Source organism: Dermacentor andersoni, chromosome 1 (assembly GCF_023375885.2).
Source record: "Dermacentor andersoni chromosome 1, qqDerAnde1_hic_scaffold, whole genome shotgun sequence".
In the NCBI taxonomy this organism is placed as follows: domain Eukaryota; kingdom Metazoa; phylum Arthropoda; class Arachnida; order Ixodida; family Ixodidae; genus Dermacentor; species Dermacentor andersoni.
This window is the reverse complement of record NC_092814.1, coordinates 142,942,474-142,963,342: the sequence shown is the minus strand read 5'-3', so window position 1 is coordinate 142,963,342 and position 20,869 is coordinate 142,942,474. Positions and strand designations below refer to the sequence as shown.

Genomic DNA, 20,869 nt, shown 5'->3' with positions numbered 1-20,869 from the left:
CTCAACGTGACTCTCAAGCATATCCAAGGAGGCTAGAACATAATCTAAAAATGCCATAACGAAGTGGGGATTGATTCCCTGTAACACACGGTTCATCAAGGCTTGAATAGTTGCCGAGCCACCTCCCACCCCAAAGGGCATCCTGACAAACTAAAACGTACCCTGATGGCAGATGAAAGCAGTTTTCATAATGTCAGCATTGCAAAAAGGAATCTGAAAAAAAAGAACCCTTGGGAGAGATCGAACTTTGAGAACTACTCAACTCGGCAAAGTTGTGCTTTGCCGTCCGTTCGAGGCATTGGGCAGGCAGGTACCTTGGTTCGTGCATTCAGCGGTCGGTAGTCTAAGAAAGCCGATAGCCTCCAGACTTTTTTGCGACGACCTCTGGGGCGCTAGTCCGAGGGATGTTGCTTCGCCTTATAAGACCCTTCTCTACTAGGAGGTCACGTATGCAGCCTTCGGTGACTCACTGCACAGTCCCATCTCACAGCTGCACTATCCCCTGTATCTATACAGTGCTAAGCGAGAGTGGTACACCCACGAATTGCAGTGAACAAAGGAATGAAGTCGTCTAGCACTACCTTTATGCATTGTTGTAGTTTTGTTGCTACAGCGTGGTGCTTGCCCTCTTCATTTGGAATGCTACTCCCTATGTCAGGAGCTGCAAGAACCATTTCAAAGAGGGTGTGCAAGGGGTAAGACTATCCATCTTCCTCTATTGCAGGCACTCTGGCTGGACCCTTGTCACGCTTAGCGAACGGCACAGTGCATTGCAAGTCTGTGCCAATAGTCCATCCGCTTATTGCTATGTGTATGGCAATGCCTGTTGCACTCAAAGAAGTCCCTGCAAAGAACAATGTCCCGACATAGCTCTGGCACACAGGAAGTGATGGTTACAGCTGCTCGTAGCCTATTGGACCTTGCACTTTAGGGATGTGGCAGATGTGGGGACCAACCTGTTGCCAGGCGGAGTGCACGCACCTGTGTTCTGAGCTTGGCGCCTGTTTCTTCTGCTATCTTTGCCCCCAGCATTCCACATAAGCTCACACTTGAGCCTTTATCCAGTAGGGTTTGGAACATAGTCTTCTCGATCTGCACCTCCAGGAAGGGCTCCTTCCTGCCGGCTGAAATCGTTACCTGCAGCGCAGTCACGTAGGTGCCTGCCGGGGTTCACAGCCAACTGGAAGGCAAAGCCCCTCGCCCCTTAGCCTGTCGGAAGAGGCAGTGGCTTGTACTGTAACTGCCCTCAAGCATGCTCCATGAGGCTGCCAGCTGCTTTAGCCAACTACGCAAGATTGGCAAACTGTTTGCCCTCTGCCAGGCATTGGAGTTGCAGGTGCATTTGCCGCAACACGTAGTCAACCTTTTCTGATTCTGACACTTCGCCACCAATTCGGTCATAACAGGCCACAAGCGTGCAAATAAATTCTTTTAAATATTCCTCTGGGTTCTGCATGCGTAGCTCGAGTTCTTGTTTCAAGCGGCACTTCACGTCAATAGAAGAGAATTCCGAAATGAAGGTCACCGTAAATTCCTCCCACAACGCAAACATGGTCACAAAGTGCCACCACAACTTCGTGCTGCACTCCAGAGCAGTAGGCACAATGTGGGTAAGCCTTTTGTCGGCGGCAACACCATTGACCAAACAAAACGTCTCCAGCCACTCTGGAAACTCTTTGGGGGACGGGATGTTGTTAAATCCTCAGTACTCGGGGCGCTGACCTCCAGCAGAGCGGTGTCGCCCAACGGTTGAACTGCCACCGTTGCTGGCCTGCACTGCCTCATCCACCATCAGCGTTTGTCAAACTTCTGCCACGATTTTCTCACGTTTCATGGCGGAGCTGTTGGTCTGCCCCAGCAGATGCTGCAGCAACTCTTCAGGCACGTTCACCAATAGGCGTCCACATCGATCCCGGATGAGCCCCCACTTGTTATGAAGATTTCACCTATCTGTGTCCCAGTTCTCACATGCTTTTAATAGGCGCCCTGCCTCTCGGGTGAGCATGATGTTTTGCCCTGGTGGCATTGTATTCTGACACAGCCCATCAGCTCGATTTCATTTCATGTGCTGCCTCATGTGCCTGCAACCTTTCTTCATAGTTGTTACGATGTCTGCTTGCTACTTTATTCTTATACAGTGAAACCTCGTTCAATGGTAGTTGGCCAGAGCTCGAAAAAAGTAGGTACTATACGCTAGTACTGCTTAACCGAGATAGCGTGCGATCGCCCACTTAGCTGTAAAAAATGGAACTCGAAGAGAGTGTGTGATGAAAGGGCAAGAAACATGCTGTATTTATTCACTTCGCACGACAAAAATCTGTTATTTTCGTTTGGTGCCGCTGCGACCTAGCATCGATGACAGTGGCCTCAAACTCACATAAGCTTCGAGCCAGCCTTTCCACCAGCCCCCTCTTCTCAGCAAACACCTGCATGAGGCTGACGTAACGTACAGCTTCAGCCACTGTCGGGCCTGAATTGCCCATGCTATCGCTTTCCCTGTCATCCTCATCACTGTCGTTAGGCGGCACTTGGGAAATAACAGAGGCAACGATGGCGAGAAGTCGAACTTCGAAAAGTCGAACCTCGTAGCCGACATCTTTTCGCAGTCACAGCAGCACTGCCGAGCAACTTCTCCTTCGCATTCCAAATGCCACACACCGTAGTCAACTGTAGATCCCTCTCACGTGCCAGTGCTGACTTCTTTGTGCCACGTTCGATAGCACGAATGATGTCCTATTTTTCTTCTATGCTGAGCACCTGGTTTTTGTCCGAGCTTTGGTATGACGTTAGTCCTAGCTTGCACAATGCCACAACACAGGCAACGACGCTCTCTGGCGCGGCACCGAGATGATGTTAATGTGTCTTCACCCTTCCAAGCACCCTCTGCGTTTGTGCTTGTGCTTGGAGACTGTTCTGATCTCTGAGACTCGTTGTTCTGCCGGGCCAACCTACCACCGTGATTCCTCAACAAAAAGTGGAAACACTGCGTGTTAACCAATATCTACGTAATAAGCTGGTACAGTTTTTGCAGATACAAGATACATTCTGTTTAAAGGGACCGACAACCAATTTTCATGGTACCTATCTTTTTTTTTTTTCTTTTGTGCAATGGCAAGCTTACCGGTCAGAGTGTCTAATCATGAAGTGGTAACGCGGAAAACGCTGTGGAACATTATCAGAGTTTTTCAATCTGCATTGAGAATGTAGTTGTTCACAGGAAGCATGCTGAAAACAGTGATAGGTGAGCGCAATAGCTATTATACGCCGGCATTAGTGGGAGGCAGATGACAAGTGCGGCCATTACTGTGAGGTAGTATTATTTCCTTTATCAATCGATGTTCCTCCGACTCATGTGTTTTCCTAAGTGTTAAAGTATTTCTGCGATAATAACTCCGTGTTTTCGTGGTTCCCTGCCGAACCGCTTTGGTATTTAGCCAGTCAAAATGAAACTAATCGGATTGAAAACGTAATGACGCTGTTACATGGGATACGCAGTGCAGCGTGTTACTGTAGCAATGTGCGCACTTTTGATTTACAAAGCATAGAATAAAGTGCAAGCGTCTAATGATATAGCAACTGCAATTTTAAGCAATAATTATGTTGTACTTAATAACAGCCAACTTACGTACAGTAATCTCATAGACTACATCCGAAGCACCAAGATTTCACCGCCAGGCCTCACCACTTACCGTAAAAACCCACGTATAATATGAACACGCATATAGTATGAGGTGAAATTTTTGGGACGCGAAATGGGAAAAAAAATTTTTATCCGCATATAATACGAGTTAGAAAAACTCTAGGAAAACATTTATTTAAATTGTACTCCGCACTTCAATCACTGCCTTCCTCAGCTGCACTCTTTTCGGATAGTTCCTTGTTGGACATATCTTCCCAGAGGTACTCATCCTCTGTGCCATCGAGCGCGTTCGAGATGCCACACTTGTTGAATGCGTGACACACAAAGTCCTCTGGTGCGCTGGCCCATGCGTTCACAATCCACTTGAATAGCGTACCTGGCAAAGCCCGCTTCAGCCGCCCGGTCGGTGTCACTGCAGGCTCAGCTCGCCTGAGCGCATCCAATCTGCGTAACACCGCTTGACCGCGTCCTTGAATGGCTTGTTCACGCAAACATCTAAAGGCTGCAGCTGAGACGTCATCCCACCCGGGATAGCAACGAGTTCAGTGCCGGATTCATGCAACAGCCTCTTCACTGATTCGGCCAAATGGCAACGAAATGCATCCAGCACGAGGATGGATGGGGACGACAACAGTGCGCTGGGCCGCCTGCACCAGATGGACTTTATCCAGTCGAGCACAAGATTCTTGTTCATCCAGCCTTTCTCACGGCATCTCATGACCACATTTTTGGCAGCTCCTCACCTTTAGGCACTGTCTTGCGCTTGAAGACGACATAGGGTGGGAGCTTGTGTCCGTCTGCCATGTGCGACAACATGACAGTAACTCGTGTTTTCTCGTTGCCAGTGGACCGGACATAAACTTGTTTAGAGCCCTTTTCGTGCACGGTGAGGGGCGATGGCATGTCCAGATAAACCGGCGTTTGGTCAGCATTGCCAATTTGCCCTAGCTGGAAGTTCTTGGACTTGTGCAGCGAAATAACGTGGCAATGGAAAGCCAAAAGCAGCTCTTCGAACGATTCGGGCAGCTTTTGCGAAATCGAAGTTCGGCAGCGTAAGGAAAATCCAGCACAGCACATGTAGCGATAAATCCCGTGCTTGCTCGCTTTGAAGGCAGAGCTCGGTAGCCCTTTTTCTCCTGCAAGCTCGTTAGCTTTTGCCTGAATAAGCTCCACACTCACAGCTAGATGCGCGGCTCGCTGTTGGTGTATGAACTCCATTAGGGCGAGTTCGTTTTCCGGGAATGTCCCACTCTTCGAGCCCCAAAAGCTTCTTCGCATTCCGCTGCTCGCGAAAAGGGCTTCCTTCTGTCGACGCCACCCGCGAATGCTTCCCTCGTTGACGCCAAACTGCCTCCCGGCCGCACTGTTGCCCATGTCCTGTGTGGCTAAAATAACCTTTCTCTTGAAAGCAGCCGAGTACTGTTTTCGTGGTCCGGACATCTTGGTCCTTCAATGCGGAATAAAAAAGATGCACTTGATGAAGCGTGGTTTGCATTTGTGCTGCCGAGGTGCGCACTCAACAATAAAGAAACAATGCTGTAGTCACGCAGCAATAATGAAACCAAGCCATTGCCACGCAGCAATAACAAAACCAAAAACTTTTAGCCCGAATTTCTGACTGAAATTTTTGTTCGGATCCGCATATAGTACGAGGCGAACATTTGGGATGCTAATAATCAAAAAAAAAAAAAAAACTCGTATTATACATGGGTTCTTACAGTACTCGTTTTTGAGACTTTCTTTGCCAATTAAAAATTATAATTGCTACTTAAATCGCAAACAGTGTGCTGGGTTCTATCACTGTAAATCATGGTTATTTCATTTCGATCTGCACCTCCCAACACATTCTGGCCAGTTTTCAGTCCCTTTAATGGCCGCTGAGTCAGGGACTTGACTTTACTACTTTTAAAATGAAACTACTGTGTAAGTGGGTATGGTTCAATGAGATTTTACTGTACTTTCAGTGTAGCTGTAACAATTAACTCAGTTGTGTCAGCTTTGGCTACATTTAATTAACGCATAGTTTATGTCACCGGAGCCAGAAATGTTCAGACAGTACCAGTGCAGCGCAAGCAGTGCCACGGGTGCCTGTACAGTACATGGCAGGTGTTACTAAGTGCTGAAAAGTAACTGAAAAAGCTTGTAAATGCGTTGCTCTGCACACATATGCTTGCCTACAACCTGGTTCGTCTATATTCGGACAATTTACATGTTTTCACTAGAAATGAGAGTATAGTCAGCTGATGCATCGGTGGTGCTGACGAAGTGAAAGTAACATGTCGCACTGGGTGACGTTTTTGTGTGAGTTGTCATTGCCCGTGGGCGACGAGTTAGCTTGCTACGCACTCGTCACTGTGCCAAACGACAAACAACTGTGCTCCCACAACTGTATGGTCACGAGCTTCTTCTGAACAGTTCGGTATTTCCCACACATAATCGCCACCCTCATCAGCACAGACATCAAGGGTGGAGTTGATGCCAGTCGAACCTGCTTCTGAGCAACGAAGATGTGTCAACGGGAGGTGTTGTGTCACAACTTGTGTCTCTATGTAACACAAGGAACAAATCCTGAATGCTGGACACACGGAGCTCAGACCGCTTTTACGACAAACCAGCATTTAAAGAAACTAGCTGCAATTATAGCTGCTAAAAACAGCCTTTACGGCAGTTAGTGGCTTGGCTTGGCTGTGATTTGGGCACAGCCTGTGGGAGACTACTGGATCGACTAGGCTTCGCCAGTTTCGGTTTCGAGGAGGCACCAGCAATATGGGTGGCCATGCATCAAAACAAAAATATTGCTCTTGCTAAACTTGGTGGCTTAATTGGCATGCGGTAATGTCTCCGAAATTCGGTAGGCCCTATACACGTGAAGTTCATGGGGCCAGTGGCACTGCCATGAAGCTGCCCGAATAATTTAGCATGTCTGAATTATCGATGAGTGACTGTATTTCTTAACTGCTTCCATGGCTTTCCACCATGAACAAAGTCGCCTTTTCAGGTTGACAACGTGGGTAATCAAACAAATTTGATAGGAGCTGGTAAACATACAGCTGCACGCAGCTACAGTAGTGCCCGCAACATATTGCAAACTAGTGGAGACTATTTCGGCTCTTTTGAATGTTTTCACATCCTCTTTAAGCACCGCCAGCAAACATCAGACCGGCAAGTCTTGTCTGCATAATGCCATGCACTTTGACTGCACCAGAGAATCAAGGGCTGTGCTGCAGCAACCACGCAGTGCAGCAGAAATGCAGTGCAGTGAACCACACGTAATGGAATGGACCTTTCGTACTTGGTCTCATGCCTGTACCACTCTGACATTTGTTGCCAAAAGGCTACTGGCAGTATTGAATAACTAAATAAATAAAAATAAAAAATTGCTTTCTTATAATTTACTTTGTTGGCCATCATTGGCCTCTCGTGGGAGGGGAGGTGTTGTGGTGAGTGACCTCTGGGTAAGACAAAGCCAATGCAAAGGTCTGCAGCACACTGCGAAAGAACTACAAAAGATAGTTTTCTGCGATGTCTTCATCTGTTAGATAACTACTATATCTATAGAGCTATTGACACTATCCATCTTCACCGTCATACATGCAAAAGTAGGTAGCGCAATTGGTCTTATCCACAGTTCATGAGAGTGCTGGCAAAGCAATGCAAGTCTCTGGTTTCGTGCAACACTTGTCGCCATGCACAAGTGGATGCTTGTAAACAACAAAAAAAAATATTTCTTTATGCTATTCTCATGACGAGAATTGCATGGTTATCTGCGGCCTGCCACCCTGTTCATGAAACACTGGTAAGTCAAGCAATCGCCAAGAACATGAGAGCAGAGGTATTTTGAAATAATCTATTTCGTTTTCCATTCTTATCATTTTGTAGGGCTTCGTCATTGCATGGCCACAGTTGAATGGCTCATAATGTGCCAAAGCATTTTATGAAGCTTCCTTCCCTCACATGCCGCAAGCCATGCTCTCTTCTGTTTGTTTCATTCCAACAATATTGTGCTGTCATTGGCTGTTCTAGTTGACTATACTTTAAACATTGTATCGCACGTTGTGCACACAGAGTGTGGGAGTTGGCAACATTGGTAGAGTGCAGTGGCATGTCAGCAGCTGTAGAGTATAAGAATTGCTGCCATCTCGGTAGCAGGGATGGTTTGCCACATTTCCAGCTAGCCAACAGTTCGTGGAAGTGTTGAGCTGTTGCATCGGACAGATTACTAGCAGCACGCTAGATTTCAGCCTAATCGGTGGCACCCTTCCCCCCGCACCATCCCTTTTTTTTTTCTTTTCTCTCTCTCTCTCTCTGCGTTTTAATGCGATTGGCCTAGAAAGGAATAAATGAAGCATCATATCACGGGGAAAAATGGGTCATAGCCTTATTGCGGGAAACAACGGAGGGTGAGTAGATCTGCACACAGCATTACTTCATTTTTCTAGCGTGTGCAGTATATTTTGAGCAGCTGCGCAGTTTTCGACCCATGTCTTTTTTTGTAATGAATGGTGATGGCAGATTGCTTTTAATAGCTGGCTAAATTGAAATAAATTCTGAATTATACATGCTTCACAAAGTTGCATATTTTACGTATCCCTCATTGAACGTGGCATTTTTGCAGGAGGCGAGAGCGGCAGTAGTGGTCACAGCAGTGCAGCTGAGAGCGAAGGCAGTGGTACCTCAAGCCCTTCTTCACCACACCTCTGGGAAGACAATTTTCTTGCGTATGATACTTCTCTCTCAAATGAAGTGTGTTGCATACTTAGGTATAATTTATTACTACACTAGACTTTAATGGAAGTAAAAAGTTCTGATGTGATGTGATAAAAAACATTTGCCAGTCAGAGCAAGCATCAACAGCTTGGTTAACTTTCCACTGTCAAAATTTCACTGTGCTAGACAGAAAATTTGAAGTTAAAGGCTAGTGCAAATATAAGGTCATTGAAAAGCTAGATATGGTGCTTTATCTGGAAGTGCTGGCTGGTGCAGTTAATTTTCTACTAAATGTGGCAGCGTTCTTTTAATCTCTCTCTCTCTCTCTCTCTCTCTCTCTCTCTCTCTCTCTCTCTCTCTCTCTCTCTCTCTCTCTCTCTCTCTCTCTATCTCTCTCTCTCTCTCTCTCTCTCTCTCTCTCTCTCTCTCTCTCCCCTTCTTCTTTTCTTTTTTTCTTTTCTTTTTTTTTAAAGCTGAGTGAGTACACTTGCCGGATGTCAGTTTCCAAGAAATTCTGTGCAAGTTGTGCTATGCCAATGTGTGATGCTCGAGATCCCACAGGGTCCGACTTCACTGTCCTTGCTCACTACTGCAACCAGCCTTTGTATCTGTTCTTGATAGAATTTTCTAACTGTAAGTTAATTGTATCGATCAAAATTTTATTATTGGCTTTGCCTAATGCACAATTCACCATGCCTAACTTAGCCATAAGATCAAATGCCCCTACACTACAGCTTTAACCCTTTCAGAGTCAATGTTTTTTCGCCATGTGCAACCGCCCAGGGTTGATTTTTCTTATTGCAGATTTAAATTCTTCAGAAGGACCTGTCGGGAAAATTTACCATAATTTTTCTAAGGTGACTGTGAAGTGAGAAAAAATATATTTTGCATTGCTATATGTATACTGTTTATTCATGAATAATAACAATAAAAAAAGGAAATAAACTTATAAGAATGAAAAATTTGATGCATTGTTATACACTTAGTTCAAGGCTTAGAATATGCGCACACGAGAATATTTCGCAAGTCTCAAATGTTCCTGCTCTTATACTAATATTTACATCCATAGCGTAATCGAACTGCATAGGCGAGTGTACTCAAGAAAACTGTGGAGTTGTGTGCCCGTCAAAAAAGCAAAACATGTGACAAACTTTCGCTAATCTTCATCTTATCGCCAACCAGAGGCATTTAGTTTTCGCAACTCTACAAAAAAAAAAAAAGAGAGAGGAAACACATGCATGGCGGCATCCTTCTTATGTGCACCCCATGAGCAATAAACAAGCGAGTCACAGGCAGTCACCCTTTGAGCAATTAGTAATGAGATAGCCATCAGTTTTGCGAGCGCAAGGAGCCAAAACCACCCGTGGAACAAAACCCAAACTAACCGCCACCTGCCCGCCCGTGCACCAATGCGCGAGTGGTAGTATACAGATGCGCTGGAGCAAACAAACTAGTTCTGAAACAAACCGTGCAACAAAAACGGAGAGAGGGAGGTGCAAGAGAAAAATTCCTTGTATTCCCACATAGTGGCAGCACATGCCAGGAGAAAATTTAACGTGCTTTTTAAACGTACAGAAGGCTCTGTAAATATACGGTATCGACCATTTTGGGCTTGTTCACGGCATTGACTACTTCATTGACCCTGAAAGGGTTAAAGGGACACTAAAGCAAATCACTAAATCAGTTTAGATGGATGAAGTGTCTTTTGAAAACTCTAGTGTCGTTAATTTCTAAATAAGAGGTTGATTATTAGAAGAGAAAGTAAAGGTCCATGTTTAAGTTCTTGAATTTCGCACCGAATACCCAATGCCTTTGTCACTGAGATTTCAAAGTACTTTTACAGTGAAGCTGTATAGCTCTACGTCCCAACGGGTCTGTCGTCTCCATGGGCAACATATCAGGGGGCGTATGCCTTTGGGTTCCCTGCAGCACCAGCAGATCGCGCTCGACCCCGCACATCTGTAGCAGCGCCTGCCATGCAGGGTAAAGAAAAAAAGAACCAGAAAGCTCGCCTTTGCACATAGCGTTCACCAACAGCGTTTCCCGGTAAAGATTACGGATGCATAAGCTGCAGTTGACTGGAAGTGGCAACTCCAGCATTCGAAGCAAGGAATGACGTAACTACACTTTCATATGTGAAAGAAGAACCTGCCTAGCAACTGATTTGTGTTGTGACAGTGCTATGGTAAGGCTACATAGAGTGAAGACTCCGGAAGAGTAGGGTGCATACGAGGCGCGGTGAAAGTATGCTTAAGTGCATTTCTCTTCTCTCTGGCCCACTCTTTCTAGGTGCTTGTAGTAGCAGCGCATGCCAAGTCACAGGCCATTGAAACAGCTTAGGCTAATAATTAGGTAAAGTGCATGTGAATGTCGCCATGTGAATAATTCTAAGCTACGATGCAATGGGTAATCATTCTAGTTTTCGTTAACAGCTTCGCTGTCCAACTACCTTCACAGCATGGATTGGAGACCACTTCTTTTTGCATTTAGGTTGTGTTGGCTCAGCAAAAGTCCCTGAAAGTCGCCATGCTCAATCTTTGGCTCCTTTAGAACACAATTTAGTCTACCTTTACCACTAAAAAATTAACTAGGCTTTAGAGGACGCTGTCAAAGTCCATAACGTCACGGCCAGCTGGTGCTGGAATTTTAAGGAGGCGTCACCACCCATCTTTTGTTATTGTGCTTTTTCTGGTTTACGAAGCATCTTGTCGTGGTAAGAGGGGTGTTTTTTATATAGTGGAAGGGCAATTTACTGATACAGGAGAAATCATTTTTCTCTTTTGTGTCCCTTTAATGCAGAATTGATCATTCTGCTTTCAATACTTTATGCACATATTTAAACAGAACATTTTTATAGCTGAAAACCTTTTGTGGCTGTGCCAAATGCACATTTCACCATACAAAAGTCTGCATCAAAGGATTAAGTACTACATCTAGCATTGTTTTAATTCAGATTTATCACAGGGCTCTCACTCCTTTATACAAACATTTGGGAAGTGTATAGGTTGCAAGATGACATTAACAACTTCAACAATTTATGATAAGCTCAGATGAGCAGTCATAATTTCTTTTGTATTTTAAGCCAAGTCCACCTTGTTACTTACTTCGATAAGTGCCAATTCCACAGTTCACAATGAAGAGAGGCAGTAGAATGGAAATGTAAAAACCTCTTTATGTGACAAGTTGTGATCATTGCATAGGAAAGTGCCCAAGCTTGTCTAAATTGTCTAAATGATTATCTAAAATTAATGATGGGTTCATCAGTGCAACTGCCGAAAGATGATGACAGTGCTGAGGATTTGTTTTCACATTTGGAGGCCAAAGCTAAACATAGTGACATTGTAGATGCGCTTCTGTCTTCGAGTTAAAGTGAGTGTAATTTCCTATGGATGACAGCAAATCCAAGGAGGACAAACATGCTACAATAGTAGTCTCCAGGGGTCATAAAGGGTGTTGCATTAATTTGGACAAGTTCCCACCACTGTTTTTCAGCTACTCTACTAGAAAATATGGAAGCAGTTACATTTTTGGAATCTGTGTTGATATATCAAAGGGTTGTTATTTAGATATTGTTGTGCAAAAACAATATCAATGCGAGCACAACACAATTCCAGCAGTGCAGAAAATTTTTTTTTTGTAGTTCACTCTGTTAGAAATTTTGTGATAGTCGAGGCCACAAGAGCATTTTGCGTTTGTCCATTATGCAGCCTAATATTAGTCGAACGTTGTCGCAATGCCGCAAAGTGTGACTTTGGCTGTGTGACGGTGCCATTTTAGGCTGCAGTATTCATATTCAGCTCGACGCTTTCCACCTACACGGGAGCTTAAAGGGACACCAAAGAGAAAAAGAGTTATTTGCACTGTATTAGTAAATTATCTTTATACAATACCAAAAAAGCCTCTCTTACCGTGAGATGTGTGGTAAGCCAGAAAAAACACAGTAATGAAAGATTGACAACGCTGTCTTTAAGTTTTCGCACCATTCGCCATGACATCTTTGGTTTTGGTGGCGTCTGTTTTGGCCTAGTTAACTTTTTATTGCTAAAGACTTGCTACAAGCCGAGCACTGAACTTAGCAAGGTTCAAGAACTTTTACTGAGCCACAATGGCCCACATACAAAAAAAAGATGCTTTGAAATACATAAAATCGCACACTGGCATAGCTGTGCTGCAGTTTCTATGCGAAATTTAATAAACTAAACTTTGGCCTTCATTTTCTCTTCTAATAATCAACCTATTGCGATGAAATTTATAGTTTTGAAAGAATACTTTATCAGTCTAAATTTATTTACTGTTTCTCTTTAGTGTCCATTTAACCCATTGCGAAAAGTGATGCAAATGCAAACGAATATGATAGGCACTCTCACTGCAGTTGTCACCTCATTACCTGCAACATTTCTACAACTTCTACAGCTCTCAGTCTAGCCTGTGCTCATAATCTCTGTCTGCAGTCACCGATGAGTCACTCTTACGAACATACCAGCATAGCGGCAATCTTCTCCCGGTGGTTTGCTGCCCACCACCAGCAGCGAGTATTTGACAGGGCCTTGGTTGTTAGGCTTAACTAATGCTGCTTTGGCAGGTGTTGATAGCCATAGTACGGCTTGGTGCTGAGTCAATGGAGATCCATTTGTAGCAGCCATATGGCCCTTGGAAAGCCAAGAAACAAGCTGTCCAACAAAAGTTCATGTGCACGGGACAACCTGAATCGCGCCAACCTTCTGCGTGGCAGCCATTTTTCGGACATTGTGTACGTTGATTACATCTGAAAAATTTAGCAACACACGGTACAATGTCCAAAACTTATATCACCATTATGCATTGATTCAATAGAAAATGTGGCAGTGCCGTAGGGATGTTTGAGTTATCGAGCAGGTCTGAAAAAATCAGTTGGCGACGGTAACATGGAGGAAAGAAAAAAACTAGGAGGGAGCGTCACGCCAGGCATCCAGCCTCACCAAGGCAATCTCCTCTGGTGCTGTTTTCTCCCTGCTTTCACTTGGGGAATCATAGGAAATGTGCACATTGCACTTTGAACTTTGAGAACACCACACCATGTGTGGCTTGGTTCGTGGTAGGCTTGAGTGCTTCTGGCCACCAGAGTTGCTGCCACTTCTTCCGACCCATGCTGCTCGCTTTCTGCTCGCCGCATTTGATGCCTTTAGTTCGCGGCCTCAGTATGCAGAAGCATTGTCACTGTTGCAACGCCAACACTCTGGAGCATCCACATGATTATCCGCGCATTACAACTTCCTAGTGAACATGCGAGTGGTGCAGGGGACAAGCAGGTGACGGACACAGTGCAACCGCAAAAGACAACTAGGAAATACTGCTTGCCATCACATGCTTTGGTGCTTTTCCCATGCTTCCTTATTTTTATTTTTTATTGCACTCCCTCCTAGGGTGTTTCTTTTCCTTTTATATATGTATGTATATGTATGTACACACACACACACACACAGTTGATTCTCATTACAACGGACCCTGATAACCTGACAAAAGACATCCATTTTATTCGAAGTCCATAATACCCTAAACGCCTCTCTTCCGAAACTTTCATTGTGTTGTCTAACAACTTTATTGCAAAGAGTGAGTGACGAATGTCCAAAGTAAAAAACAAACAAAAGAAGTCACAGTTTCGCCTGAAAGGCAAAGCATCGATTGCGATAGCAAATTAAGTAAGATAAGCGTGAAAGCAGCAGCAAGTGAATTGACCTTCTTGCTGTCTCGCTTCAATGTGAACTAAACGTCGAAAGCACAGCGCATACAAAGCTACCAGCACTGGCCGCACTTTGTCTAAATCGGAGATCTCCTTCAATATACGATGCCTGCACGGGCGCGCACTTTGTCCACATCACAGATCGCTTTCAAGATACAGCAGCAACGCCGTAAGCAGCAGCCACCGGAGTAGTACCCCCTCTCCCCCCCCTCCCCCCCCCCTGACTCGCACGCGAATGAAGACGGGGCGTTTCTGCCCCGCCTTTCTTTTTCTCTTGCGCACGATGTTGAGCCACGATCATCGGCTGACCCTTGCAAGACAGTTGTCAGTTCGTGTTGACACGGCAAAAGTATGTTTTATACACCCGATGTTGAAAACAATAGCCGCTCATTTTGTTCACTGTAGCCGATAGTCTGTTGTAGCAGGGTCCGTTAAAAGCTAACTTCGTTGCATTAATAAAATAGGTAGAATAAACTAAGGCTGAAATATAGTCCGTTATATCCTAAAGTCTGTTGTATGCAGGCCCGTTGTAAAGAGCATAGAATGTATATGTGTGTGTGTGTTTGCGTGTGTGTGTGTGTGTGTGTGTGTGTGTGTGTGTGTGTGTGTGTGTGTGTGTGTGTGTGTGTGTGTGTGTACAGTTAAACCGTAATATAACAAAGTCACTAAAATGGGCAGTTTGCTTCGTTACTTGAAATTTCGTTATATTGAAATTTGGCACAGCAAATAATGTACAGGAAAATGATGCTACAGTCGCCGGCCAATTTTCCGGACCTTGTGTGGACCGAAAAATTTGTTCAGCCAAAAAAGATAATTATTGGGTAGGCTTGGAACGGCTTAAAAAAATATCTCTTGTGATGCCCTGCCTCATACTAGTCTTGGAGGAGATCAGATTTGCATGGATTTGCACAAGAGTGACGTCTCCATATGCAGTTGCCAAGAGCATCGCCGTGTTGGCAATTTCTGCAACAGAGATTGCCATGGAGATAGAAAAAAACAAGCCACATTTCTTCACACCACTTGGCTCTGGCAAAGACGCAAGAGGTGGCGCCGAGCACATGAACGCAAAGCCGCACACACACACACACACACAATGATGCGACATCTCCAAGACAAATTTGCTCTGTGGACACACCGTATGCAGAATGGTGACCAAAACTTTAAGAAAGGAGGGAGGGGGGGTTCTGCCCCAAGTGATTATGATGGTTGTGCTGACCGGAAAAAAATAAGCGTCTCCTGTAGCTTTTTGTCAGTCAAGGAAGAGCGGGCATGGCCTTCGAGACCGAAGGATATCATGCGCTCTCTATTGATAACGTTCGTCTCCCAATCTTCAAGGCTATAAAGTGGGCAACTGGAAGTCGAGCCAGCGGAATATCCAACATGGAGGCCTCCAAGAGCGGGTAGCATGGCTTGGAATAAGTGATTTAGTTTGTAAAATTGATTGTGCAATTGCATTAGCTCTATAGGAACCCTGACAGTGCATTTATTAAGTCCACAATATCCATCAAGTTCGAATTTTTGGAGTCTGAAAAATTTTTCAGCTACTGTATGTGGTCAGCAAAATTCTGTAGTACAACACTTTTGCTTGTCAATATCATAACTGCAGTTATTTAATGTTGTGCTGGGGAGGGCATTCTGTAAGAGTCCACTAGGTGTACTCTTACAGAATACCTCCCCTGAAGGAAGGATAGCTGCTTGACATGTTCGACCCTCCTGCATGCCACAATTCCTTCAGGCACCAAAAAGAACTGCTCACTGGACACACTAGTGCCTGGTACCAGAAAGTATCCCTTCACAAGCCACACTCTAAAGAAAAAAAAAGTTGGCACCCTTCTGGGGCGTATCTTGTACCACAGCAATAATCATCATCTGCTTTGCTTGCGTTTCCTTTCTTTAAGTGGGAGCCCGATACATTCAGGTCACAAACAACATGTGTGTTATCAGCGTGACGTAGCATTCTCAACAGGAAAGTAGCGAGCACAGATTTTTCAAGAAAAGAAACACAAGCAAGGCAGATGACAATTATTGTTGTGGGACAAGAAAAGCCCCAAAGGGTGCAAATCTTTTTAACAGTGCAGGCCAACAGTGGGCACCATGCTTACACCACCACTCATGTGGATCTTCTTTTTGGCCCAAAATTTCATCATGCACATATCTTTCAACCTTTGCTTGTGGCAGTGAAAATTGCTGCCAGAAGCAAGTGAAAATTTCTGTGTGTTGATTGACTAATCTAGCTCTTGGAGCATCCTGGTATACTCAACTACTTTATAACGAGGATCTGAAAATGTTGCCAAGCTTGCTACTTGGTGAAATTTGTAGTTTAGAAACCATGTTAGGCACTTAGTCAGATTAGTAGTAGACAGAGGTTTCCACCTAGTGGCTGGTGTTGTCCAAATGCGTGATTGTAATGCATTATGTAACCGCGCAAACGACAACGGACGAAGAAGGAAACACACAGGACAAGTGCGAACAAGCGTGTTTCCTTCTTTGTCCGTTGTCGTTTGCGCGGTTACATAATGCATTCTAATATCGACCACCAACTGTTAAATACAGATGCGTGAAGAGGCAGCACAGTATGAGTACTTGAGCTGATAGTGTCAGGTAGCCATAAACACCAGCAAAGGCCCCATGACAGTGCCTCTTATTACTTTTGATATGCTTCACTGCGTGGCAAATGTGCTTCACTGCACGCACGCACGCAAGCACACACACACACACACACACACACACACACTGAATGTAAATGAGCTCTTTGTTTGGTTTGTCTTTGCTCTGAGCCAGGTTAATGGCAATGCAACTTGCTCATCAAAACCAAAACTGTCAGTTGTACATTCTCATGTTTGTATGCGTTCATTTCAAATGCTTAATTCTAACAAAACCAAATATCAAATAGCATATTATTCAATCGAATGTTTGAAAGTATCAAATGTTCACATAAGAGACTACAGGGGTGTGCATATTTCGCTTGAAATGTTTGAAGAAAATAAATTTTGCACCTGCCACTGCGCTGTTCTTGCTGAAATTTTACAGAAAAATTAATTTTGAATTCTGCGTCATTCAGTGTAACGCTTGACACAGTTAATTGCCTGGTCTTTAAGAAAAAATTGAGTTGCCTTCATTTATGGAGATGCAAGCTGCTACCAAGACAGCTCTAGCATACAGGGTCTGTTCTGAAAGTAGTAGGACTGTTGTTGTTGTTGTTGTTGTTTTTTTTTCTGGGCGAACGGGCGGACGAGGCGCGGTCTTGCGCGCACAGGATTGGTGAAGCGGGATATTGGGAACGCTGGGAAAAATCGGCAGTCGGCTCTTGGCCATTCAAAAGAGCAGGTCGCTTGTACTGTGAGCCCCTGTCGAAACACCTCGTCATGGAGAATCATGGAGCGTTTACTGGATCAGCGATACGCGATCAAATTTTGTGTAAAGCTTGGTAAAATGGGCAAAGAGACTCGCGACATGATTAAGGAGGCCTACTGTGATGCTGCCATGGGTAGATCAGGTATTTTTGAGCGGCACAAGCTGTTCCGCGAAGGTAGGGAAAGAGTGGAAGACAACAACTGCTCCGGGCGCCCTTCGACCAGCAAGACCAACGAAAATGTGTCACGAGTAAAAAATTTGCTGAACAGGGATCGTAGGATGAGTATCAGAATGATTGCTGATGACTTGAGCATTCTTCAAACCAAAGTTTTTGAAATCCTGACAGAAAACTTAGCCATGAGGAAAGTGTGGGCAAAGTTCGTGCCGCGAGTGGTTGTCAGAGAAGCGAAAGGCCAACCGGAAAGCGATCTGCCAGGATCTTCTTCATCATGTGAATGAAGACCGTGAATTTTTGGACAATGTAGTGACCGGTGACGAGACGTGGGTGTTTGATTACGACTCGGAGAGCAAGCGGCAGAGCTCAGAATGGCACACCCCTTCTTCCCCACGCCCCAGGAAAGCACAAATGAGAAAATCCAAGCAAAATTCCATGCTCATTTGCTTTTTTGATCGACATGGAGTCATGCACAAAGAGGTTGTACCACCCGGACAACCAGTTAATGCACTCTTACGTGGAAGTCCTCAAAATACTGCGAAAAAGCATTGTTCGTGTCCGCCCAGCCATCGCCAACAATTGGTGGCTGCACCATGACAACACGCCGAGCCACACTGCGTTCCGCGTAGTGGGGTATCTTGCCCAGCACAAGGTGGCAACGCTGCCTCAGCCCCCCTACAGCCCCGACTTGGCCCCACCAGACTTTTTTCTATTGCCGAGAATAAAATCGACGCTCAAGAGGAAGCATCAAGGATCGGTAGAGGCGGTTCAACAGGCCACGACGAGGGAGCTAAACAGCATTCCGGTCCAGGCGTTCCTGGACTTGTACAGAAACTGGAAAACTCGTTGGCAGCAGTGTGTAGATGTGGAAGGGTGCTACTTTGAAAAATTCTAATCGTTCGTATTATACTCATAAGTAAAATTGTTTTTAAAAAATTAGTCCTTCTACTTTCAGAACAGACCCTGTAAACTTATGTCGCATTCTACTGGCAGCTGCAGGAATCAGCTGTTCAAGGAGGGTTGCCACGTGTTTCAGAAGAGCACGCAACACGTGGCGACCGTCCCTGAAAGACTATTTTCTGCAGCTGCAGGCAGGTGGGTGACACAAGTTTATGCTAGTGCCGTTTTCATAGCAGCCATTTTTCTCATAAATAAAAGCAGTTTCTTATTCTTTTATTTAAAGAACAGGCAATATTTATGCCAAGTGTTACGCTGAATGACGTAGACTCCACATACAATCTCTCGGCGAAATTTTAGCTAGAACAGTGCAGCAGTAAGTGTGAAATCATATTTCGAACATTTTAAGCAAAATATGGGAATCTCTGTATTTAAATTTGATGTTAGCTGTTTAATTGTGAAGTCGGCAACTTTGGTAGCTGCTTCACTAAATGGGCCTTCTCATTTCCTCGTCCTGTTATCACTGCATTATTCCATGAATAATTCCAATTAAGTGGATAGCATCAATGCATACAAGAAAAACGTCTCTGTTTTAGAGCTGCTGGTGAGCTGGCTGGAAGGAGTCGAGAGAGTGATGAGAGGTTTCCCCACAGAAGTCTTCGTGAAGTAAGTATTGTTGCTACTGCATGGTTTTTGGTGGGAAGTTTTTTTGTTGTTTAGCAGGAGTTCTAAATTGCTTTTAACGAAGTACTTTTGGCTCTAGGGGAAATAATATCAAGGTTTTATGGCAGCATCAAACCACTTGTCCACGTGCATTGTCCGTCATGGACAGCCTGCAAAAACTGTATTGTGTAAATCATAGGAATAAATATGTCTTTCTGGGGTCAGTCTTTCATGGCAGCAATATTTTATTACTGGCATCCAAATCCAACTGCTATACAGCCTGCACAACAGCTGAAACTATGATGAAATTGTGTGGAGTATCTGCAGCTAATTATATAAAGCGTGACCAGCGCATGGCACTGTGGACAAATACCTTCCCCCACACTACAAGCTTTTGTACTGTTGCCCCTTTTATCAATTCACCGTGCACTGATCACTTTTTTGTTCAGGTTCTCAACAGCGCAGCTTCTTAAGAGTTATTTTTCATGGTACAGAAGTGCAATGGGGGCATGTCCAACGACGTGGCTTTCGTTTACACTTGTTCTTTAGCCTAGTTCATTTAAACGTCACCTGTCATGGTGGCTTAGTGGCTGTAGGTTGTGCTGCTGAGCTCATGGTTAACCACCTATAATGCATCTAGTGTGGGAACAAATATATCATGGATTTCCTGACCAGCGGTATTCCTCCCATGGAACTCAATATATAAGCAGACCGCTTCGAAGTGCAGGCAAAAAAAAGACCACCATACGAAATTAAACTATTCTTCCACTGCTAAGGCACTTGTGAAGAGAACTTATTTTTCGTACTTAGTTGTGGTTTTTGTGTGTGGGGGGGAAATGTGCAATGAATTGTGTTTGAATTTGTGGTTGCCCATTTGGCATGGCTATGAACGCGATGTTTTGGTTATACCACGGTACCGCTTATAGCATGGATTTTCCCAACTCCTGCAACCTACTTTATGAGTAGGGGCGTGCGAATATCGAATAGTAGATTTTGAATTGAATATCTAAAAATGTTTCACAAAATTTAATGCTTACAAATTTAAGCAAGAAGGTATGCTGCTGCACATGCTTGTGAGTCTCCTAGCATTGCATAACAAGAATGTAGCAAATTATCAGTGACTTCGGTACTGTGGGGCCTCAGACATGCTCTTGGGACAAAGGAATGACAACACAATAGTGTAGACAATCACAAGGGCAGCTGAATTATTACCGATAGACCATGCTGATGGGTGCGCGACAAATCGAGGAAGTCCAACCCACCACCACAGGATATTGAGCAAATATGTTCGCCCCCATACTGGACACCAACGCCTACTCATTCGTGTGTACAGTCACGCAAACGGTGTCCCGCTCCGAAACCTTTCTCTGAACGGTTATGTAAAGCATGTCAGCGCATGTGTCATCCATCCACGCAGGTTGCTGGCCCTAAGCCAAAGTGAAACAGGTTACTCCCTTTTGGAACCAAGTAATCTCACAATTAGGTGGTGTTAGCAGCACAACACTCGCGCCATCTCATATTAGTCCGCAACCACACCAACCGCCACTGGCGCAAAGCCACAGGGCGAAGCCGGATTACAGGAGATGCAAGCCATGCAGGGAAAACAATATCAGGGGACGTGTGAAAGTCGAGCATCCCTACAGTACATAGAAATCAAGATACAGTCGAATCTCCATAATTCGAACTCGAACAAGCCTGAAAATTTGTTCAAATT

The 20,869-nt window shown here is 44.7% G+C and overlaps 1 protein-coding gene across 1 annotated transcript in view; it reads left to right on the top strand.

Annotated features, from left to right (window-relative positions):
- The window catches only part of raskol (Ras GTPase-activating protein raskol), a 179,806-nt gene that overhangs the window by 137,801 nt on the left and 21,136 nt on the right, over window positions 1-20,869 (top strand). Inside the window, exons 20-21 of the mRNA XM_072287915.1 lie at window positions 8,256-8,358; window positions 19,089-19,158. Of these exons, the coding sequence (XP_072144016.1) occupies window positions 8,256-8,358; window positions 19,089-19,158 (173 nt within the window). The remainder of the gene's footprint in view (window positions 1-8,255; window positions 8,359-19,088; window positions 19,159-20,869) is intronic.